At 42.9% G+C, this 25,808-nt stretch overlaps 1 protein-coding gene across 5 annotated transcripts in view; it reads left to right on the top strand.

The window, feature by feature from the left end:
* Nucleotides 1–25,790, top strand: part of LOC147013911 (GDNF-inducible zinc finger protein 1-like) — a 40,421-nt gene extending 14,631 nt beyond the window's left edge. For 4 of the 5 annotated variants that reach the window (XM_085851257.1, XM_085851258.1, XM_085851260.1 and 1 more), the window contains exons 4-7: nt 9,533–9,627; nt 22,944–23,111; nt 23,361–23,518; nt 24,994–25,790. In XM_085851257.1, the coding sequence (XP_085707383.1) occupies nt 9,533–9,627; nt 22,944–23,111; nt 23,361–23,518; nt 24,994–25,509 (937 nt within the window). In that variant the 3' untranslated portion in view covers nt 25,510–25,790. Of the gene's footprint in view, nt 1–3,820; nt 9,361–9,532; nt 9,628–22,943; nt 23,112–23,360; nt 23,519–24,993 lie in introns of those variants that run through there. The other variant, XM_085851262.1, reaches the window with a different exon arrangement.
* The last annotated feature ends 18 nt before the right edge of the window (nt 25,791–25,808 follow it).

Genomic DNA, 25,808 nt, shown 5'->3' with positions numbered 1-25,808 from the left:
TTTTTCACATTGACTCGCAATATCAAGTTTCGTTCAAATCGGGCAACGAAAAAAATTATTAAAAAATCAATTCCCGATTCAGTCAAGTCCTCTTCGGGAGAATTTGATCAATGGAAACATCTTCGGCGGTATATTTCGCTGGAGCTATCTTTTTGTTTTTTTGAAATGATTTTTAGCTTGCCTGTTCGAAGAACAGAGAGCTATAGCGATACCCCCGGCGTGAGGGTCAGCGTGAGTGTGAAAATGTTAAAGTTTTTGGTGCAAGTTATTTCCTTTCTAATGTTTTTATCTACCACACTATTTTTTACTGATTACAATATACAAATACATATATTGCTTTAAAATTATTTGGATCAGACTTCACTGCAATGCTTTATAAAAATTATTATTAGACTAGTCTTTTAAAACGATAAATGTATTGTTGCAGATTCGCGCCCGCCGGCGTGCTGACGGCCACGTAACTCGAATCGCGGCACGTCGCCCACCGGACGGACAATCCAGTCGTGACCCTCTCGGACTAACGCCGGGAACCAGTCACGGGTGGACCTTTCGGTCTCACCGCGATCGTGCCAATCGGCCCCCGCGTGGGATAGGGTTGCTCGCCAAATTCGACCTACCTAAGTACCCACACGGAGGGTAGACCGGGCGATCGCACCTCGCCGCAGGTCGACTTCGGACACGGGCCACTTAAGCGACCCGTTCCGTACTATCGGGATAACCGAGCGGTGTTATTCGTCGGCCTCGACGGTTCGATTAATTATCGGGCGTCTTAGCCCACGACCAACCCTTTACGTGAAGCAAGATGGGGATTCAATGAAAGAAATGACGAAGCGAAGCGGGAAAACAGTTCAACAATAAGCACATTTATTTCGCGATGAACGGAAAGCACACATATACAATTCCACCAAAAGCACATGTAAAAGAAGAAGACAATGCAATATTACACAAAAAGCAAATGCAACAATGCAGATCTATCCGACTACCGGGCACACGGCAACACTTATACAATTTTACTTCACAGACGGCGCCGACAACACATATTCCCAAAGCAAAAGAAAAGAGAACCACCCTCCAGGATGGGGGGGGGTAGGCGGGCCTGGGGCCGAGACCGTGTCGGGCCTACCCGTCTGATGATGAGACGCGAAGTGGCGGTGGTGCCTCAACTCCGCTGGCCTCGCGGACAGTGTCTGGTAGGGGGTGGGAAGGGGGCCCCTTTTGTCGCACTATCTCAGCGCGGGGGGAAACAGGAGGGGGTTGCTGATGCTCGGGGAAAGGAGGATTTCACAAAATCGTGGGTCCCGCGACGAGCGTCTCCACCACGACCTCGGCCGCGCCGCCGGCCTCTCCCTCCGCAGTTCCCCGAATCCGACGCGAGCACCCCCTCAACCGCCTTCGCCGCCGCCGCCTCTCCACAGCTTCGTCCGATCGCCCTCTCCGTCTCCTCTCTTGACTCGTCCCAACTCTTCACTGGCTCCGCGAGCTCCCAACTGCGAACTGCCAACTGCGATCTGCCAACTGCGAACTGCCAACTGCGAACTGCCAACTGCGAACTGCCAACTTCTGACGAACGCAGTCGTTTTTATAAGCCCCGTGGCTTCGCTCTTTCATCTTTGACCCTCTGCCTCCGACCTTTCACCTCGCTCCCCATTGGCCCGAGGAAAAGTGGGCGTGAATGCTTTTTGATCCATGAATTTGCATATAGCGACCGCCCTCCAACGCCCTGGAGGCGGGGCCAAATCGCCCCTCGCTCACCGATTGGACGGAACAAAAGTGGGCGTGAGTCGTTTTTGATCCGTTTTTCTCGGAAAGTCCGCGATGAGGCGGCTTTTGAACACGCTGCTCGGTGCGCGCCCTACACGAGTCCAGCATCGGTGCCCACAAGTGGCGCGAGAATGGTGGGGGATGCGATGGTGGCGAGTTGTGACGGTAAAGGTCGTGGCGGTTGTGGTGAAGCGGCGTTGTGGTTGGTGGTTGTTGTGATGGCCGCGTTGTGGTTGGTGGTTGTTGTGTGATGGCTGTTGAGACGTGGTTGGTGGTGGTAATAATGGCGGCTGGTCCAAAATAAAGATAGTAAAAGAAAAACGGCTATCCTGAAGAGTCGCAGCCCTCATGAATGACATTTATTCCCTCTGGACAACGGGTTTGGGCCTAACTACACATATACTTACAGAGATATCTCACCTAAGGGACCTGAATGGTGGTTTGCGAATTTGGTCAACCACAACAGTATAAACAGGCGAGCATTGGGTGGCTTTGACACCAACTCTCTGGTTTTATCAACCGCTGTCACAACGGGAACCTAACAGGTTCACGGGTCATCTAGTTTATTTTAAAGAAGAAGCGTTTATGTTTAATGTAGATTCATTTTGGAGAGAAGTGTGGAGGAATGTAGAACCAGAAGCAGAATGAAATTCAGTAGAAATGAGAATCATTATGGAGTGAAATACAAAGGTTGTTTTTGTTTGTTTTTGATTTTTTTTTTTTATTTTGAAAGGAGGAGAGGAAACAGAATAGTGTTGAGGAAATACAACTAAGATACCCATTAACATCCCCAGGATAAATGCACGATACACTTTCCATCTCGGGGAAGAACTTGAAGAAGGCCGTTCAGGCCTTGACAATACAAATCGAATCGCACTAAACGACAAACAAATTAACATGAAATATTGCACAGGATAAAACGGCAACACTTAGACGAATGACGCAGCATAAAACACAATGAATCCGGTTTTGGAAAACTCAGCTTTGGTGAGGTGGAAGCGGCAGCTGAGCCATTCCATGTCTTCTTATTCTTATTCTTATTCTTATTCTTATTCTTCTTTCGGCTTCTCCTGTTAGGGGTCGCCACCGGATCATCCGTTATGATCCGCATAATGATTTGGCACAGGTTTTTTTACGCCAGATGCCCTTCCTGACGCAACCCTGGTCGCCTCTTACGATACAGGGATATGGTACACCTATTCTAACCGGGGCATACACCGGGCCCAGTACACTGGTACTCACTTCGCCGACCTCGGAAGGATGACAGGCTGAGTCAACCTCTTGGTGTGTATTCATTCAAGCGGCCAACGGGGCTTGAACTCAGGACCTTTTGGATCCCAAGCCGCTACCCTAACCACTATGCCAACACCAGGATTGAGCCATTCCATGTAACTGTCATCATTTCGAAGAAAAGTTTGAATAACACAAATAGCCACCAGTGTTTAATTATTTGAAAGAGTAATACTTGGTGGTCATAAATTTGAAATTCCAAAAGGATCGGTTTACTGGCAGCGTTTTTACAGCTCGTGGAAGTTGGAGTTTTTTCAGTTCATTGTGGGGTAAAAAGATGGCCTTTTTAATAGTGGGATTTTTCCATTGCCTATTGCATCATCCAACATAGTCTCTGGCCCCACAGGGCAGCCATTACATCAGCAGTGTTGGTCTATCACAGTTGTGCCATGAGTGAATTTGTTTTTTTTGGATTTCGATTCGGAAAATACCCACAAAACATATGTCACGTGAGTCACACAGGTGAGTGAAATAGTTTATTATTCAGAGTTTCAGTAGGATTTATTGGCATTCCTTTATTTTGGTATATCTATGGATATGTTGGATTTGAACCAGTGAGAACTTTCATATGTAGATCTATTATTGATACGAGCACCAGGTCATTTCATGTCACACGAGTCACGTCACGTGAATCACGCAATTAACTTCGACTATTTACAATTAAACTGTGGCTTTTGTTCAATGCCTTAATTGAATTTTTTTTTCATTTGTTTAGTCGTGTTTTAGGCCATGAATGATGTTTTCTATGAATTCACTTTTTTCTGGGCAGGACTGGTGCCAAGGGCTCCAAGCCCGGTGGCAATGACTCCACGGTTGGCGTCAAGGGCTCAACGTTAAGACAACGTAATCGGCGGAGCAGACTGCGAAACAACCCCGAGTTATTCGAGGAATACAAAGCTAAAAATCGCGAGTACGAACAAAAATATCGTAAAGCAGAGAAGCAGAAGCTGAAAACCGATCCTGTTGTGTTGGAGAGTAAACGTGCAAAAGACCGAGAACGACAGAGGAGGTCCAGAGCTCGTAAGGCCTTACAAGTCACACCAGTTGGGACACTCAGTCATAAGGCATGCGGTTCACGTCAGCAACTCCATCGAGCGACCAACATAGTGAAAGGACTCCTTCCCAAAAGTCCAAGAAAAAAGGTGGCTGTGGTTAAAAGACAAGCAAAGGAGTTTGGTATCAAAATGAAATGGCCCGAGAAGAAGACATGTATGACACGTCTTGCTGAAGGAACGATCAACCGCATTCAGACGTTCTATTGCCGCGATGATATCAGCAGAATGGCACCGGGGAAAAAGGACGTAGTGACTGTGCGAACGGCCAACTACCAAAGAAAAACGCCAGAAGCGGCCACATGGTGATGAATATCAAGGAGGTGCATGCTTTCTTCCTGGAGGAGAACACTGATGTCCGTATTGGATTGAGCAAGTTTTCATAATTACGACCACCGCATGTGCTGTTGAATTCTCAAATCCCAATGAACGTGTGTGTGTATGCGTTTATCATGAGAATTTTATTCAGGCAGTCGACGCTCTGCACAAAGTCTTTCCTTCGATACCACCGTATTCAAAAAACTTCCCGAGTACCTGCCTAATTTCACCAACTGACCCCAAATGCTGGTTCAGCACCTGCGACAATGTGAATTGCGGCTTCCAGTACAAATACCCGTTGCCCGACGACAATGAGGACCTGAAGAACACAGCCGTTAAATGGCTCAAGTGGCAGGATACAAACGTCTGCCTCCAGAAAATTGAAGAATCTGGTACTGTTGAACAGTTGCATGGCTATGTCTCTGAAATGGCTCCAAAATTCTTCAAACATTGCTTCAGCAAGCGTATGCATGTGAAAAGCTATGAAGGGGACAAAATTGAAGCTCGTGATTCGACATCAACAACTGCGGTCCTGCAAATGGACTTTGCCAAGAATTTCTTGTGTATTGGGCAAGATGAGGCCCATTCTGCTCACTGGAACAGGCCCAGGTGACGCTGTTCACTTTGGTACTCTGGTTTCGTGAGGATGTCACATATCGAGTCATCGTAAGTGACTACCTCCAACATAAGACAGCCGTGGTTGTGCTTCTCGATGAAATTCTGAGGGCCAGCTCGATGGCTTGTTATCAGCATCTAAGAATCTGGAGAGATGGCCCAGCCAGCCAGTTTAAAAACCGATTCATTGTCAGCACCCTTCCGTTACTTTCTGCCAAGCATGGCCTGGAGGTCACCAGGAACTTTAGCGCCACAAGCCATGGCAAGGGTCCAGTAGACGGTATTGGCGGGGCATTGAAAAGAATCACCACCAACAAAATCAAGTCCCGGCACGCGATCATCAATGATGCCAACGACTTCTACAAGGCCGTCCAGGACTCTGCCATTGGTGTTAGTCTCATCACCACTGAAATGATCAAAGTTCGAGAAGCGGAATTGGGCCTCACTTCTGTCTTCGATCATGCTTGCCCCATCAAAGGTATTGCATCCTACCATTGCGTACAAAATAAAGAAAGAGCAATCGAGACGAGAGTCTACACTTCCGAAGTTCTCTCTCGTCCGATGAAAGCAATGGAAGGATGCAATACCCCCACTGAGCCGAGCATGGTCGAAGGTGCGTACTATTGTGTGTACTACGAAGCTCCGCTCAAGTATTACATCGGAAGGGTGCTGAACCCATGCACCTGCGAAGCAATTGCAGTTGGCCATTACAGAATCAAATTTCTTAAACGCGATGCACTCACGGGTACATTTACTTGGCCCCGCTCTGAGGACATAGAGTGTGTCCTCCCAGTATGGATCTTTGCCGGTCCAGTGCAACTCGATGGGCATGATCCATTCACTGTGAATGACCTTGATGACATTGAGGCCAAATTTCAAGTTTTCCGGCGCAGTCAGGCTGCTCGTCCGAAGTTCTGAACCATCACTGCCATTCCCCAACCACGATAAGGGTGATTTGTAATCTAGTCTGTTTTGAGAATTCGTTGTTGAGCTTTATATTTTTACAGAGTGTGTTCGTTTCGTTATTTTTTATAATTAATCCATCGTTTGCCGGTGTTACAGGATGTGCTGAGTAATTTGTTGGATGTTATTTTTGTTCCTTTTTGCTGACAGGTTATTACAAATAAACACGTATTTCAGATTCATCAAAGCTGGTGAAGGAATTCTATTTTGGTGGATCGCCGTCCAGGATTTCGACGATACCCTTGGAAATGGATAATCAGGGTCAAATATAAGCATTTTACTCCCTATCATCAAGTTCTTGTGCATTATAAGAGTTTATACTGTTTTCACTGAATTTTCAAATAGTTTGGCCACTTGAAATAACGTACATAACAAATATTTCAAAAAACCTTCGACTCTGTCACACGCTTCACATTTCTTTGTCACACGAGTCACTTATTTAGTTTGCTTGTGTGAAGGGATGGTGAGCAATTGTTGCCGAATAACCCTTCCTCAAATTCGGCCATATATCAGGCTATTACCTCCCTGAATATCACTCCAGTCCGTCAGATAGTTTTATACGAAATGGCAAAAACGTGAAGCAGTGTACAGAAATTCTGTTTCTAGCGGTCACACGAGTCACTGACTTCAAAGTGCTGTCATTCAATGAAGAATGATTCATTCGGATTTATTTTTGGCCTACATCCAAAGGGCCCAACATTCTACAAGCCTGCAGAAATGAAATTGCTCACCTACGGGGATTAATGAAAGGACAGCTCATTATTTCTGCAAATGTCACACGAATCACTTATGGAATGGCTGAGCTGCAGATTCTACCATCCATTTGGACCATACTCTGTGCAGAGCAATCCTGGACGGGTCGCCACTCTGACACAGGATACCAGCAAGCTGGCACTCATTTTGCCGACCTCAGAAGGATGACAGGCAGAGTCGACCCCACCTGGTGTTAATTCAACAGCTGAGTGTGATTTGAATTCAGGATCCTCGGATCCCAAGCCCACCACCCTAGCCATTAAGCCAACACCAGGCATGGATTCCACCAACACATTGAAAAATCCCCAAACTAGAACGGGCACTCATAGAGCGCATACCTTCGCCGCCACTACTTTTTTTGTTCTTGGTATGAGTGTGGGGAACTGGTTTCATATGAATGGTCTTATGACACAAACCACATATCTATAATGTCATGACCCTCCCCCCCCCCCCGACTTTCGGGGGCTACGGACTAAACAACAATCAACTCACGTCGTTTTGGCGAGTCTTCACTCGCAAGCTCAGTGAATACAACGTTTCAACAAGAGAAGGTAATCTCGTTTGATGCTGGTTTCATGCAAATCGAATAAGAATTGACTGAGTTATGCCGAAAACCACATATTTTTCAAGGGCGTGACCCCCCCCCCCGACATTTTACCCCAACAGGTGACATGTGTTATGACGTCATTGTGTCACAAGATTGGGCATTAAATTCTGTACATTTTGGTGCTGGGTTCATGTAAAGCGGACAAGAATTGACCGTGTTATGACAAAAACCGCATATTTTTCAAGGTCGTGACCCCCCTGACCTTTGACCCCTAACCGGTAACAAGAGTATGGCTGTCATTGTGTCATATTGCATATCACAAGATGAGGCGTTGAATTCTGAACATTTTGGCATTAGTTGCATGCAAATTGAATAAAAATTGACCATGTTATCGTAAAAAGACGATTTTGACCTTTTCGTGACCTTGACCTTGACCTTTGACCCGAACGATCCCAAAATCTAATCGAATGCTTCCTGGCTAATAACCAATCATCCCACCAAATTTCATGCAATTCGGTTTAATACTTTTTGAGTTATACGAATCACAAAATTACAAATAAATAAATAAATCTTCTTCTTCTTCTTTCGGCTGCTCCCATTCGGGGTCGCCACAGCGGATCATCCATCATGATCCGCATAGTGATTTGGCACAGATTTTACGCCGGATGCCCTTCCTGACGCAACCCTGGTCGCCTCTTACGACACAGGGATATAATAATATATAATTATAATATATATATATATATATATATATATATATATATATATATATAATATATATATAATTATAATATATAATATATAACAGCTATGAACAGCTGCCTCTTACGACACAGGGATATGGTACACCTATTCTAACCGGGGTATACACCGGCCCAGTACACTGGTACTCATTTTGCCAACCTCAGAAGGATGACAGGTTGAGTCAACCCCCTGGTGTATTAATTCAGTGGCCCAACAGGGCTTGAACTCAGGACCTTTTGGATCCCAAGCCACTGCCCTAACCACTGCGCCAACACCAGGCTCATACATACATACATACATACATACATACATACATACATACATACATACATACATACATACATACATACATACACGCCGACCAAAACATAACCTTTCGCAGAATGCGAAGGTAACCAGAAACAAAAATCCCCATGCGAGCCATTCTCGTAAGAGAAAAAGGAAAAAAAACCTTTAATATTTTTTCCTCTGACATTATACTCCCGGTCACCACACCCATTGCGTGTGTAATATGGAAACGATTCAAACTGGCTTTTGCAGAAGGTTACACAAGGCCATCATTTCGTATCATATCTCTCAACTGTTTGCCTTTTTGGCATGCACACTCGAGCACAACATCATTAGCCTCTGTCAGATCCTTTGGCATAAATATCCCATGCATCATGCCACAGCTCAAGAGATGTTCCATGGTCTCGGTGTCAAGGCCACATTCGCAGTCTGCTGCACCTTCGGTGTATCCCCATCTTGACATGCTTGATAGAGGGTCTGGGTGACGTGAATGCATCGTGAGCCATTCACTTGTAGCCTTGCATCGTATGGGGTGGCGAATGCATCCTTGCACAAGTCACTTCACCATTTTAACCTTTTGAGGAAAATACGACATTGAACGTGCAGTGCCTTTTCACGTTTGCACCCCGTCTTTGACCTGTATAAAATTCCTCGTGGTTCTGGCCACACAAAGCAGGTAGTCACTTGAGCAGTCACTTATGTTTTTCTAACAGTCGAATCTTTTAATGGCATTGACTTGGGGACAGATAAATAAAGGCGTTCTGTAAACTACGGAGTGCGCAAATGTGATAAAATCCAAAACAAGATCGACGTTCCTGCTGGACTTGGAATACAGAACTATTTTGAACAACACTGCTGATATGTGTGGGGGTTGGATTGGAGGAACAATTTTCAAACAAAAGTCAGTCATGCCACATATTTGTTACTGGAGCAGTCTGGTTTCTTTGGGATTTGAAATATATATATATATATATATATATATATATATATATATATATATATATATATATATATATATATATATATATATATATATATATATATGTCAGGAAAAAGCCCCAAAATGGAAATTCTTATCCACATGGAGACTGTAAACTTGTGACCTTATAATACTTCCATTGCTCTTGAAAACCCTAGATTGTTACTGTTTCATTTTAAGTAGTTAAACTGCATTTCCTAACCTGTAATAATTCCCTTACAGGATTCATACCGGTGAGAAACCATACGTGTGTGCGGATTGTGGTGCACGGTTTACTCAGAGGCACATGTTGATTTATCACACGCGGATCCACACCGGTGAGGGTCACATCAGGTGCAGAAGTTGTGTTTTTCCTATTTGGCAGATTTCTACCTGTTGACTGGTAATTGGGGGATAATAGAGATTAATAATGGTGGTGCTTTGATTGGTCATTTAAAAAAATTAAAAAGTGGAGTCTTGTTATAATGAGCGGATGCATTCCATGGCCCAGTCTTTGTATCGTAAACTAGTTATACCACCTCTGCCCCTAAAATATCCCTTCTCTCTTAAGAGGCCAAAAAAACACCCCGAGCTTTCAGGATACACAGGCGTGATATAGGACTTGTCAAGGCCCAAAAGATAATACATTTAAATAAAAAAAACATTCCACGTTTCACCTGAAATGGTTTTGTCTGGCTGTAATAGTGCTGAGCAAACTGATTAAAAGTTTTCTTTACTTTCTCTGCCATGGCTCAATGGTGTGATCATTTTTAGAAAAAGTTTAAATCAATTAAAACGTCATTATCCGCATGTTGGAATGCACCTCCTTGTATTGGAATTCATAACATAACACGTGCTTCTCATCACAGGACTCATTAACTAAATTTTTTTTTAAACAAATAATTTCTGCCATGTGCAAAACTGCACAGTACAATTAATTCAAGCGTGAAATCTTTTCATATTTCGTTTCCTGAATGTCTTGGTCACTTTTTTATATTTTTTTTGTGCACAAAGTCATGGCTCATGGAAGAGCTGGAACACATAATGGATCAGGACGCAACAGAACACAAGGAACTGCAGAGAGGGGAAAACATCAACAATAGGGTTGAGGAATACAATAGAGGGACACTTGGACAATCAGTGCGTGTGGGGAGGAATGAGGGGCAGGAAATCTTGCTCTTCCATGAGCCTTGACTCTACAATTTTTTTTTAATAATAACAGGGACGTATGGGGTGGACAAAATTGATACAGAAGCAAACTCTCGGGAAAGAAAAATTGGAATTTGGAAGTAGGTGTGCTTGGGGGATGGAGGTGGTTGGAGGGGTGGGGGGTGTTAACGGGTGTATAAAAGATCATGGTTTTTGATGGGGATCTGAGATTGTGTTGAACAGCTGTCTTGAAGACTTCAAGGGAAGAATGAGATTGAAGAGAATGTAGAACTTGTTTCCACGGGTGTGTAAAAAAGATGAACGAATGAGTAGAGGTGAGCAGTGATTCTGGATTTTGGGAGTTTCACCAGATGGTGGACCACCTGCACCCGATAGAAACCTGTTTGGGGGACAAACATGGAATGAGCAGAGGGTGCAAAACCAGAAAGGATGTGGTACGTAGTTGGAATACAATACAACACTAACCTGTTTGCAATGGGAAAATGATAGGCCAATAGACTCAGCTTCATCACGGAAGATTCCACTAATCTTGAAGACCTTGGTTTCCATGACGTCAAGCTGAGCTCGGTGTGAGGCAGGGGAGCCAGCCCAGAGAGGAGAGCAGTACTTTATAAATCTACAGATGAAGGACTTGTCGGTGGATAGAAGTTGAGGTGTTCCAAGGAAGGACTTTGTATGAAACAGCATTCCTAGTCGGTGAATAGCTTTCGAGGCCAACATTTAAATGTGGTTTTCCCAAGAAAGATCATGTCCTTTCTGAGTGTGAGTGTGAGATTTGTCAGGATTAAAAGACATATTCCAAGTGTTTACCCAGCTTGTGATTTTGTCAAGGTCCAAAGAGAGGGAAGAGGCTGCTACCTGCTTATCTGAAGGATGAGGGATGTCAAGGCAGAGGGTGGAGTCATCAGCAAATAAAGAGAATTTTCCAGAGTCAGAGAGATAATTTATGACGATGGCATTGGATGGGGCCGAGAGCACTGTCTTGGAGCACTCTAACCTTGACAGGGAGATGAGGTGAAAGGATTCCATTGAGAACTACATGTTTGCTACAAGTGTGGAGTTGGCCTTGAGTGTCATAGGCAGAGAGTTTGGGGAGAAAGGTGGCATGCCAGACTGTATCGAAAGCTCGACATATGTCCAGAGAGCCCTGATCTCATGTCTGACATTGAGGGCCTCCGTCCATTGTTGGGAGCGTAGATACAGCATGTCCAAGGTAGAGCAACCTGGTTTGAATCCGAAATGGTGATCTGAGATGAGATCGTTGAAGAAAAGGAACGATTTCATATCAACCAATGATGGATTCCATGACATTGCTGGTTATTGGAAGTAAGCTGATAGGTCTGCAGTTAAGGGGATCTGTTTTTTCACCATTTTATGTAATACAGTGATGTTGGCTGATTTCCAAGCTGGTGGTAGATGACCGAGAGCAAATGATAGGGTGAAAAGAGCAGAAAGAGGATATGCAAGAACAGCAGCATTTTTAGGGCACGTGAGCTGATGCTTTCCTGTCCAGTTGCAGAATCAGTCGAGGGTTGAAAGAACCTTCTCCACCTTCTTGGGTGCAAAAGACAGAGTCCAGGAACAGTTGAATGTGACTGGGTAAGGTGGGTACAGAGACGGTGGGGTTAGGGACACGAGAATTTTAAGCAAACGCAGAATTGAGCTCTTCAGCCTTCTCACGAGTGGAGTCTGGTGTGCTGCCATTTCGCTTAGGGGATGGGATGGATGGGGAGCATACACCACAGACAGACTTAATAAGGCACCACCAGGTTTTAGAGGAGAGAGACAACTTTGAAAATTCAATCTTGAAGTTGTACAGATCTTCATTTATGGCTCTGAACAGAGTGGATACACACTTGTTGCAGGCTTTGTGGAATGATCTGAGATCGATTTGGGCTGGGTTTGCTTTCCACAGAGAAAGCAAGTTGTTTCAAAGCAACTGCCTCACCACAGGATTTAGTGTACCATGGGCAGGAATAATGATCAGATAACTGAAGATGATATCTGATGGATCTGTGCATGAGAGAGTGAGAGAGAGAGATAGAGATAGAGATAGAGATAGAGATAGAGATAGATATATATTCTGTGGAAGAATTCCTAGTTTCAGTTGATATCCGGGCAGTAGATATAGGAGACTGGTCCTGAAGTGAGATCACTGCTTGATGTCCCTGCCAATCTGCCTGAGTGCACTGCTAGACTCACTGGCATTGAGGGAGCTCTGAGAATAGCCAGAGAGATGTTGACTCTCACAAGCATATGATCAGATGAACCCATTGGAGCAGAGGAAGAGAAGGAGACATTCTCAGGAAAGTTAGTAATTACCATTTCCAGAAGGGAGGATTTGCCACTGGGAGAAATCAGAGTTGGAAGTTCACAGATTGAATCAGGCCCATGGAGTCACAGAAGTCCTTTGCTGAAGTGCCATGGCTGATGAGAGAGATACCAAAACCTAACCACAATTGGCATGGTGACAATTAAAGTCCCCACATATGAGGAAGAGAGAGTTGTGATGAGTGGTTAAAAGTTGGTCCCTGTTGTCTGTGTGAGAGATAGAGATATGTACATGTCACTGTTTGGAGGATGGTACTACACACAGACAAAGAAGAGGTCGAACCCGATGGGGAAGTCGCATCCAAAGGTACTCCTGGGGAATGGGTGGTGTAAGATCAGTTCATGGACAGTGAAAAATTGAGTTATTGATGTAAAGTGCAACTCCACCACCAGGGTGGGGTTTAGACCGATCAAACCAGAGGAGACAATAGCTGGTGAGAGACACTAAGGAGTCAGGGACATCCTTTGGGAGGAAGGATTCTGTTAAACAGACGATGTTGGGTTTATCGGCAGCGACCTGGATTGAGAAATCTGTCAGGTTGGAGCGGAGACCTCGGATGTTTTGAGATCCATACAGTTGGTGACAGCGAGAAGGCATTGGGAGGGTGCAGGACGGGGAGGGGTGGGATGAGGGGGAAACCTTTAGAGGGTGGAGCTGTTTTGTATGCAGCCTGTGGCTGCTGGTTGCGTCATTTTCTGGAAGCGAGGCTGTGCCGCTGATGCAGTGCCCCTGGTACCAGTAAGATGCTACTTATTTTGCCCACTTCGGAAGGATGACAGGCTGAGTGAACCCACCTGGTGTTATTTCAACAGCACGGCAGGGGCTCAATCTCAAGACTCTAAGAATACAGCCAACACCAGGTTTATGGGGTGGGGTGAGGGTGGGGCATTTAGAGAGTGGGGTGAGGAAGGATGCAGAAAGGGGGGACATGAAGTGTCAGGATACTGACTCCAAATTCCCAAATTGAATAAAGAGATAAAGATCATAGGATGGGAGGTAAGAATTTTTTTTCAAGTCATGGAGAAAGATGGTGCTGTAGGTGTGGGGAGGGTTGGTGGACCAAGCGCTTAGCTAACGGACCGTTTTGGAAAATAATATTTGTGAAGAAGATGAAGAACATGTGGGGTACTCTTCACGAAGAAATGAGGAAAGTGAAGCATTTTGAAGGAAGAAGTATTTATATTTGATGAAGATTCAGCTTGGTGATATTGAGAAAAGGGGGTGAAAAAATAAGAATATAGTGTAGGAAGTACAGGCAGAAGGAAATTCAATGAGAATGAAATCATTGTGAAGTGAATTTTTTTATTTTTTTTTTATTTTAATAGCGAGGAGGGGATTAATAGGGTAATGTTGAGGAGGTATAATGTACAGTATTTGGGAAGAAAGTAGCAAAACGAGGAACACAGAGACAAAAGGGACACAGCTTTTTTTCCCAGCGTCTTTCCGAGGAGTAGACCTTGAACAACATGAAAACAAACTCGACAGATACAGCACAACAAGGAATTTAACACAGATAATTGGAAGGAAACACAGGGACCAAGACAACAGACGAACCCGATGAATCCGGGTTGATAAACTTAGCTTTCATGAGGTAAAAGCGGCTGCTGCAGATTTCAACCAACATGTGGGGGGGTGGGGAGTGGAAGGAGTTCTTAAACGATTGGTAATGCATTACCAGCTTTGTATATAACATCGTTACACCTCACATGTGAAAATTGAGTTCATCATGTGAAACATGAGTGTCACAAAAGCTTACCTATTGACGGTGTCGAGCGTTTTTGAGGTATTCGTGCCTCCCTTGTGTGGAGACCGAAGACGTGATTGTAATCATCACGGTTTGTGCATTATCGGCCTGGGTGATGATGCCAATCAGTGTTATGGACGAGTTATGACAAAACTGGGTGGATGACTTGGTTATGTGACAAGAACAAGCCAATTTAGATTTTGGTTCATGTCCGGATCCATATCCGGCCTATCAGTGGGATACAAAACGTCAACTGTTCATCTTGGTGGAGGTACGCACTCTACTGAGTACCTGTTCTAGTTTGTTAGTTGTTTTTTTTTTGTCTGTTCACACATCATGTGCTGATGTTGGTCACAAACGCAACCTAGTGGTAGTCATTATTACACGTCTTTTTTTCAATTGATTCCATAAAAATGTATGTACAATTAGAATGTGAGCTTGTCTATAAAGTACCTTTTAATTAAGAATGTGAGTGCATCAATAAATACATACTACCAAAATATGTCTACTTCAGGTAAAATACGTATATCTATACAATACCATATGTACGTCTATAAAATACATTCGATTAGAACGTAAATCGACACAATAAAACCGAAGACATCTGTTTGCCCACTTTATGAACATAACTTACATCGTCAATACATCATCTACACGCCACATAAACACACCAGCACACAAAATACACCACACAAAAGACACTACATAAACACACCAGCACACAAACACCACACAAAAGACACTACATAAACACACCAGCACACAAACACCACACAAAAGACACTACATAAACACACCAGCACACAAAATACACCACACAAAAGACACTACATAAACACACAAACACCACACAAAATACACCACACAAACACACCAGCACACAAACACCACACAAAATACACCACGCAAAACAAGTCCTAGAGAGGGTCTGCAATCTCTGATTGCTCCTTCTCGTTACAGTAGATGGTGTTCCGAGATCAAATGGAACAACACATTGAGTAAAGGGAAGCCCTGTTGATATTTGGGGATGGATATTTTAAGATTGGGATTTTCTGATTTGTTAAATGCTACGGAATTTTAGTTTGCAATTGCTTAATTTTATTATATATATATATATATATATATATATATATATATATATATATATATATATATATATATATATATATATATATATATATATATATATATATATATCTTCTTCTTCTTCTTTCGGCTGCTCCCGTTCGGGGTCGCCACAGCCGATCATCCATCATGATCCGCATAATGATTTGGCACAGGTTTTACGCCAGAAGCCCTTCCTGACGCAACCCTGGTCGCCTCTTACGACACAGGGATATGGTACACCTATTCTAACCGGGGTATACACCGGCCCAGTACACTGGTACTCACTTCGCCGACCTCGGAAGGATGACAGGCTGAGTCAACCCCTTGGTGTATTAATTCAGTGGCCCAACGGGGCTTCAACTCAGGACCTTTTGGATCCCAAGCCACTGCCCTAACCACTGCGCCAACACCAGGCTTTTTATTATATATATATATATATATATATATATATATATATATGTGTATATATATGTGTATGTATATGTATATGTATATATATATATATATGTATGTATATATATGTGTATATATATGTATATGTATATATATATGTATATATATATATATATATATATATATATATATATGTATATATATATATATATATGTATATGTATATGTGTATATATATGTATATGTATATGTATATATATATATATATATATATATATATATATATATATATATATATATGTATGTATATATATATATATATATATATGTATGTATATATATATATATATATATATATATATATATATATATATGTATGTATATATATATATGTATATATATATGTATGTATATATATATATGTATGTATATATATATATGTATATATATATGTATGTATATATATATATATATATATATATATATATATATATATATATATATATATATATATATATGTATATATATATATATATATATGTATGTATATATATATATATATATATATATATATGTATATGTATATATATATATATATATATATATATATATATATATATGTGTATATATATGTGTATGTATATGTATATGTATATATATATATATATGTATGTATATATATGTGTATATATATGTATGTGTATATATATATTTATATATGTGTATATATATATGTATATATACATACATATATATATACATATACATACAAAAATATATATATATATATATATAAATACATGTATTTCTCATTTGTTTTGGTGTTACTCAGCGAAAATTAATTTGGGTCAGGCGAAACATTTTTCGAAAAATTAGTCAAATTGCTTACAGATATTTATTTAACCTCTGTTCAAACGCTGTGAGATGTATACAAATTATATAAACTAGATTAGCACTCGGTAGAGCCCATACCTCCGCAAGGCTGAACAGTTTACATTTTGTATCCCACTGATCAGCTGGATCTGGATCTAGACCAATAACCAACATCGAATTGCCTTCTTTTTGTCACCGAACCAACTCGTCCACCTAGTTTTGTAATAACTCGTCTTTTTGAAATATCATGCTGTATATCGTTTTTAGCCCCGCCTGAGTGGTGAAGAATCACTTGGGAAATTTAAAAGAATTCTCGTATCTGGATCCTGATCCGGCTCTTCACCCAAATCTAATCAATTCGTCCTTGTCACACACCCATCCTGTCCACCTCGTTTCGTCCAAATCTGTCCATAACTTTTTGAGATATCGTGCTGTATATTGGTTTTGGGCCCCATCTCTCAATGGTGAAGAATCACTTTAAAATGATGGCATTCAGATCCAGATCTTCACCAAAATATAATAATTTCATCCTTATCACACACGACCTGTCACCAAATTTCATCTGAATCTATCCACAACCTTTTGAGATATCCTGTTCGCAGACAGATAAACAGACAGACAGATCAACCAGAAAGATGGCATGCATAGCACGACACTTGCGAAATTCCTAAAACAAATTTGACCTTAAAAATAATTGGTTGGGTGAATTAATTGACCTGATACGCAAATCCTCTTCAAACTTCAAGTCAATCAGATGAAAATTGAGGATTTTATAAATGAACCTAAGTTGTTGACCTTTAGCCTATGTTGACATTTTGACCTTTAAATGAATCGGCTTCTTGCTTATGACGAACACTACGATTTGGTGAAGTTTTGTGAAGATTGGTTTGAGATTGTGACCTGGAGGCGATTGACAGACAAACAGCCAGAATAACAGTCATCTGACCAATATACTTGCAAATCTTCGATTTTGCATGTAACAAAGAGACGGGTGAAAACATAACCTCTGCCCACCTTTGGTGGCGGCGGTAAAAAAAAAAAATTGTTGGCTTGCATCACCTTATCTCGAGTGACAGATGGAGTGGAAAGTATGGAAGTCGTTGAAAACCGTGTATTGGCAATCACTTTAAGACACCGAAATGTAAGAAGACGAAAATAAAACCAAATTGAACCCTAATGGAACTTGGTAGATTGCATACCTCCGTCAGGCTGAACAGTTTACGTTTTATATTCCATTGGTAATCCTGATCCGGATCTTCACCAAAATCTAATCAATTCATCCTTGTCCCACACCCAAATTTCACCTGAAATCCGTCCATACCTTTTTGAGATATCATGCTCACAGAGAAACAAACAAACAGACAGACAGGTGTGAAAACATAACCTTTGGTGGCAGAGGTAATTATTCCTAGTAAAAGGGGAAAAGTCCCTCTCATGCACAGTTTTTTTTTTCCCCCCCATATTAATTAGTGTAACCTGTTAACCTGATATATTTTTGCATTTCTCACTTCTGTGATTATGGCAAACATCCTCTTTTAGAGTACTTTCCTCCTTTTGTTTCATATTTTAAAACTGAAACACATTTTTCATATTTTCAAAGTGCTAATAATTTTTTTAATTTTTTTATCAAACGAAAATGTAAAGGTAAAACAAACATATCGCAGAATCTCCTCTGCATTATGTTCTGGAAACTGCACCAAACTGAGTACTCAAAAATCTGGTCGTGGGGTTGGGAACATCCATATGAATAAATGAAGACAAAATCAATTGGTACAAATTCCCAGCAGGCAAAGCTCCGGGCAATACCTGATGTGCAGCTGTACTAGACTGTGCGTTAATTACCCCACGCCAGTGTGACCACTCCTTGGCTCTTTTTCACAAGATCTTGGCTATTCGTTGTTCACCTTGGCATCTTGGTTTTCTATAGGTTTTCTTGACGTATAGGTTTTCTATTATTATCATCGCTTTTCCGAAACCTTGTGATTTCTTGGCTTTTTTCATTGGCTCACCTTGGCATTTATGAAAATGAGGAGTGGTCACACTGCCCCACACGCACAAAGCGAAAAGTGTGGTTAAGCACTTTGTTCGCTTTCTGTCGACAGACATCAGTCTATGATCGAGGATCAACTTCATTTCAATTAAATGTTATATTTTGAACTCTGTAGAGCATGAATCGGAACATGCATCAGAATACAAACCTGTAGTTTAGTCGTACTTTGTATCTGAATTTTGCAAATTGGACAGAATCTCATCCGAATCACACATGCGCAGAGAGGAGTAAGGGAATTTTTTTTTACTGTCTACCTGTCTGGCAGTAAAACAGAATTGAAAATCATTCCAAACAGGAAACTTACTGTTTTTAAGGACACGGTAAAAGACACAAAAAACAGACATGAATAACTAATGTGACATGTTAAATAAGGTGGTGCATCAACGGCGGTAAACCTCCTGAATTTTGTTTTTTCTACAGCCTTTAAAGTCTCTTTTATTTCAATGTAATTATATACTTGAACACTGTCCAACACAAATGGCTTTTTTGGCACTTTCAAAAACCTCCAGTTTTGTAGGACTTGGACAAAATATTGTCGTGTCCAGGGCGAGGTTAAGACTGGCCTGGAGGGATAACATAACAGTTCTCTCTTGGAAGTGAACACATGATCCTTGGAGATTATGGCGCGCACGCACGACGGGAGGGTGGCAAATGCACGTACCAGACGCGTTCACCCGGACGGAGGACAAGGGTTTATCCTCGAACCCACAACGATTAGACAGACACAAGCAATCTTTACTAAATAGGGGTTTAATGGACATACATCAAGTATTCATAATGGAAATAAATCAAACGTGATAATAAAACGTGAGGTAAATTGCAGCCTAAAGTCGAGGCGCCTCTACACACAGTTACAAAAACGGACAAGGGAAAAGATAAAACAAAAGGAAATTCCCTCTTTTTATTGACATTTAGCTTTGGCCCTAGATGGTCTTTCAGAGCTTGATGGTTGTACCGCCTCGTCCTGTGCAGGAAACCACACCTGAAATGCTGCCGAGCTGCTCTCTGGGCGGGAAACGCACGTGAAGCAATTCGTGCAGATGGTATTCAATGCCAGGGCGCAGAAATCGCCGTGCAGCTTCTTTTCACGAGCGAATATGCCGACTGTTCCTCTCTTACACCAGGTCCGTTCACCGAAATCGCCCTCCTTCCTCCCCGACCATGTGGCAAGACGATTTCTGGGGCCCCGGGATAAGGCCACGAGGCACGCTCTTCTTTCCTCCTCAGAAACGTACACACTTCACGGCTCAGCCGAACAGTCAATGGCTAGCGTTTTGCTCCAGCATGCAGACAAATTCATATAGCACGACCACGAGAATCATGCAGCCTTATTCACCGTGCCGAGGGCAAGCCAGAAAAATGAGACCTTCGTCTCCAAGCGCGTACCTCCACAACTCTCTTCTCTTCCTGATCATTCTGACGTCACACCTATCCATTATCCATCCCAGGGGCGTGGTTTGCTAGTTGTCATTCCTGGAGACGGGGTTTTCACCTGCTTGGAACGTTCGGCTCGGTTATTGTTGTTTTAAGGACCCGATTCCTTTTTATCGCCGGTTTTGTAAATGCAAAAAACATCGGAAAAGGTCACAGTGGGCAATCACAAACTGGGAGAAATTAGCCTTAAACCCTACCTAATTAACACAGCACCACTCCCTGTGCAGTGACACGTAACAATCTTAAGCTGACGGTTTCCATACTTAAATTACATCGAGATGTCTTCTGCTCGTCCATGGACCATGCTACTCTATACAATCCTACCTTTTACTATGAAGTTCCTCCATCTACCCCACAAACATAACAGTTACACCATTTTACGCCATCTCGACCAATCAAATTTTCTGCTCTCTCTCTCTCAACGTTGGGGAATATAAAGATTCAGACAAAGTCATGGCTCGTAGGAAATATATATATATATATATATATATATATATATATATATATATATATATATATATATATATATATATATATATATATATATATATATATATATATTGTTGCGGAATTCGCGCCCGCCGGCGTGCGGACGGCCACGTAACTCGAATCGCGGCACGTCGCCCACCGGACGGACAATCCAGTCGTGACCCTCTCGGACTAACGCCGGGAACCAGTCACGGGTGGACCTTTCGGTCACACCGCGATCGAGCCAATCAGCCCCCGCGTGGGATAGGGTTGCTCGCCAAATTCGACCTACCTAACTACCCACGCGGAGGGTAGACCGGGCGATCGCACCTCGCCGCAGGTCGACTTCGGACACGGGCCACTTAAGCGACCCGTTCCGTACTATCAGAATAACCGAGCGGTGTTATCGTCGACCTCGACGGTTCGATTAATTATCGGGCGTATTCAGCCCACTACCAACCCTTTACGTGAAGCAAGATGAGGGTTCAATGGGGGAAAAGACGAAGCGAAGCGGGAGAACAGTTCAACAATAAAGCACATTTATTCGCGACGAACGGAAAGCACACAAATACAATTCCACCAAATGCACACAAAAAAAGAAAACACAATTCCATTTACACAAAAAGCAAACATAAAAGTGAAAACACAGTGCAGAGCTAATACCGACTACCGAGCACACGGCAACACTTATACAATTCTACTTCACAGACGGCGCCGACAACACATACCCAAAACCAAGGAAAAGAAATACCCTCAAGAATGAGGCGGCCTGAGGCCGAGACCGGGTCGGGCCTACCCGTCTGGTGATGAGACGCGGAGCGGCGATGGCCCCGCAACCCGCGGGCCTCGTGGACAGTGCCTGGCAGGGGGTGGGAACGGGGCCCCTTGGTCGCACTATCTCAGCGCGGGGGGAAACAGGAGGGGGTTGCTGATGCTCGGGGTATAGAGGATCTTTATTATCCCTGGTGTGCGTCTCCACCTCGGCCAGGTCGCGCTGCCGGCCTCCCTCGGGCGTGCAGCTCCTGGCACCGACGCGAGCACCCCTCGTCCGACTCTCTTCAGCTTCTCCAGCCACTGCAGGCTTCGGGCTCCAGACTTCTTTCGTTCTCGTTTGCGACTCTCCTCTGACTGACGAACACCGTCCTTTTATCCCCCCGTAACTTCGCCTTTGACCCCTCCCTTTGACCTTTCACCTCGCTCCCCATTGGCCCGAGAAAAAGTGGGCGTGAAGGCTTTTGATCCACAAATTTGCATATATCGATCGTTCTGGAGGCGGGGCCAAATCGCCCTCGCTCACCGATTGGACGGCAAAAAGTGGGCGTGTGTCGTTTTTGATCCGTTTTTGAAGCACAAAATCCGTGATTTTGTACACGCTGTTCGACGCGCGTTCTGCATGAGTCCAACACCGGTACCCACAGCGGGGCAAGAACGGTGGCGATGCTACGGTTGTGAGGTGTGCGTGAAGGTCGTGGCGGTTGTGGTGAAGCGGTGGTTGTGGTCGGTGGTTGATGTTGTGGTTGTGATCATGGCGGTTGGTCCAAAATAAAGATAGTAAAAGAAAAACGGCTATCCTGAAGAGTCGCAGCTCGCATAAATGACATGTATTCCCACTAGACAACGGGTTTGGGCCTAACTACACATGCACTTACCGAGATACCTCACCTAAGGGACCTGAATGGTGGTTTGCGAATTTGGTAACCACAACAATATATATATATATATATATATATATATATATATATATATATATATATATATATATATATATATATATATATATATATATATATATATATATATATCCTGCTCGGAAACTCAAAGTAAGAGTTGACAAGACCCTCACCATGACCTTTTTCTTAAGACTGCATAGGATAAGGTGTTCTATTAACTCTCCAGTTGTTTTATTTAGTATTAAATAATTCTAGTTTCTTTGGCTTCAAGTTTTTGCACACCACTTGTACATCTGGCTCCTTTAAATCTGAAAAAGTCAACTCAGCAACATTAAGGTTATAAAGATGTAGACCAATAAGTTTTAAGTTTTACAGCAGTGGTGATGTTTAAAAAAAAAAAAAACCCTTGCCAGGTGAACGACCATTCATGTGCGAGACATGTGGAAAGAGTTTCGCTTGCAAAGAGTATCTGAAGCACCACGATCGGGTACACTCGGGCTCCAGGCCATTTGTGTGCAAGGTGTGCGGGCGAACGTTCGCCCAACGTAACTCCCTGTACCAACATTCCAAGGTGCACACTGGTAAGGCGGTCACCCATGGTTGACTTCACGATTTTAGTTCCTAACAAAAGTTGATTTTGAACATGCCATTGATGTTAATCCTTCGCCGTAGCTCTTTTGCTCTTCTGCTAATACCTGATACGTCAACTTCTCCTTGCTTCCCATGGCGTTTGGAAAAACGTCATCTGAACTACTACTACTAGTACTACAACAGGACATTGGTTGACATGTACCTTCACCAGAGTGCTCCTCACATGCATGCTGTTACAGGTGAACGGCCATATTGCTGTGACATGTGTGGAAAACAATTCACACAGCTCAATGCCCTCACTCGCCATCATCGTATTCACACCGGAGAAAAACCCTACATGTGCAATGCTTGTGGTCGCACATTCACCGACAAGTCCACCCTTCGGCGCCACACCATGGTTCGTGTCAACCTCCGTTCGGCTCTCGAATATCTCCATTCTTCTTTTAACCTCTTCCCTTGCAATACTTTTCACATTATCACGCCACCACCATTTGCTCTCGCCCATCATTTTGGGTCTATTCTGACTTGGCTTCAATAACCGACAGGACAGAGCATTTAACAATGCAGTCTCACCAAGGTATTTGTCCAGGTGACCCCTTTCACCCAAAAAGCCACTGAGTGCGCCATTTAAAACATTTTTGATCTCGCATGCATATTTGAAACATCGAATGTATAACCCTATTCCATTGCTGCGCAAAGCTGAGTGTCAGTGCATGTGTGTGCACTCACACGTACACTGACACGGCCCAATCACAATAGCCTCTCCCATCTATTCAGCAATGGACAAGACTAACAATGCATTCGGTCCTACTTTGAATCCCCAACTTGGACAATCTTAACTTAAGAAAACTCTACTCGGTTCCAAGTCGCAAAGAATAACAGCCCGGAGGAAGCGTAGTAATCGGGCGACCCCAGCTAAGACCGTCTACAAGTGCATCCGATGTAACAGAAATTGCCATTCACGAGTAGGTCTGTATAGTCACAGCAGGCACTGCTCTACCAATTGTCCTTCCCAAAAGGAGCGCAAATCCATAGTCTCTCGAGACTGATATTCGATGTACAGTCTGTATAGACGATATATAGTTCTATGTATAAGACTGATATCCATAGTCTGAGTCTCCCTGCCTATTCTATGTATCGGTTCCATCTCCAACATTATTCTTTATCTCAATGGAGAACAATTCACCAAACTGGGAAATGCGGTGATCCGTTTTTGCTATACATGGATTGATCCAATAATTTGCCGTAAACAACATCTTCAGTTACAAACACGCCTTGAGGACCGATGGAACGTTGCACCGAATTAATCATTCTTGACTCCTTCCTCACCTCCCTCCCTTTTGAAAGGTTTTTTTGTTTTTTTTTGGTTGACATGTACCTTCACCAGAGTGCTCCTCACATGCATGCTGTTACAGGTGAACGGCCATATTGCTGTGACGTGTGGAAAACAATTCACACAGCTCAATCACATGCTCTTCTCTCATTTCCCACAAATTTGAATCTCTGGATATTTTCTTTAATATCTTCATTTCACACAATGTTTAAATGAGCAAGTTATCCAGCTTTAATTTTGCAGATGTGCCAGTCATTCCACCAAGATGAAACATCATGGAGTTGTATTTTCTCTGATGCTCCTGTTGTATTCAATGTCACGTGCCACCTACAGGAAAAGCATTGCGGTTATGCATTCCACACAAGTATTAATTACTCAAATGAATGAAATTAGAACGAGTTAGAATTTGCACTATGTCAATCCAAGACATTTGATTTTGATATGTGATGTTCTGAGGACACTTGGAGTAGAGTGTGAAGTTCTGCCTTTTTAATGAACTCACTAAACGACCTGTGTCCCTTTCTCCGCAAAATGCTCAGGTGCACGATAAGAACGCACCGTGGCAATCCTTTTTGACGGTGCTGAACCAATCAAAGTCTGGCAAGACCCATGCTCCATCCAGTACTACACAGGTTGGATCCTCCAGCCCTGATACAAGTGCCTTTACTGGTGCAGGTGACGTGGAGAAGGGTCAGAGCACTCTCAACGGCACCCCCAAAGGACCGCTGGCACCAGAGGCCCACCTCGCAGTTCTGGCCATACCGGCGGACATTTCTGGTGATGTGCCCATAAATGACAACTTGCGAGGATTCTTGAATGACAGATCCAATGTAGTGGAGAACAGGCGAGTAGAGATGGGTCCGAAAGAGGGACAAATGGAAGACGGTATCGCTGCACGGACACAGAGCATGGCAAAGTGCACAGCGAAGGAAACTGGTTCAAGGACGGAGAGGGAAGAAGAGCACGTCAAAACATCGCAGCTGCCAATGATGCTAACAATCGATCTTGGTGCCCTTCAAGCAAGCATGGCAGCTGTGCTGAATGACTCACTGTGAGCGGTATACCGGAGCTACTTTTGGTATAAACCGCTTTGCTCGACTTCTTTTTCGTTTGTTAGAGGCACTCAAAATGCTTTGAAATCATCACTTTTCTTTTAAACAGCTATTTGTCTGTGTTACTCATATTCAATGTCTTTGTTTGTTTGAGTTCTAGCTTGTTATGGGGTTTTTTTTACTGGCTTGTAATAGTATCCCGCACGTTTTCATATGTACGTACGTGTGTCAATTTATGCCTCAACAGGCTTGATTCTGCAATTATAAACACTATGTACATTCTTCTTCTGGCAATGACAGGT

The sequence above is a fragment of the Eptatretus burgeri genome, chromosome 13 (genome assembly GCF_056783735.1).
Source record: "Eptatretus burgeri isolate ZD-2024b chromosome 13, Ebu_testis_v1, whole genome shotgun sequence".
Lineage (NCBI taxonomy): Eukaryota > Metazoa > Chordata > Myxini > Myxiniformes > Myxinidae > Eptatretus > Eptatretus burgeri.
This window is presented reverse-complemented; position numbering and strand designations above follow the sequence as displayed.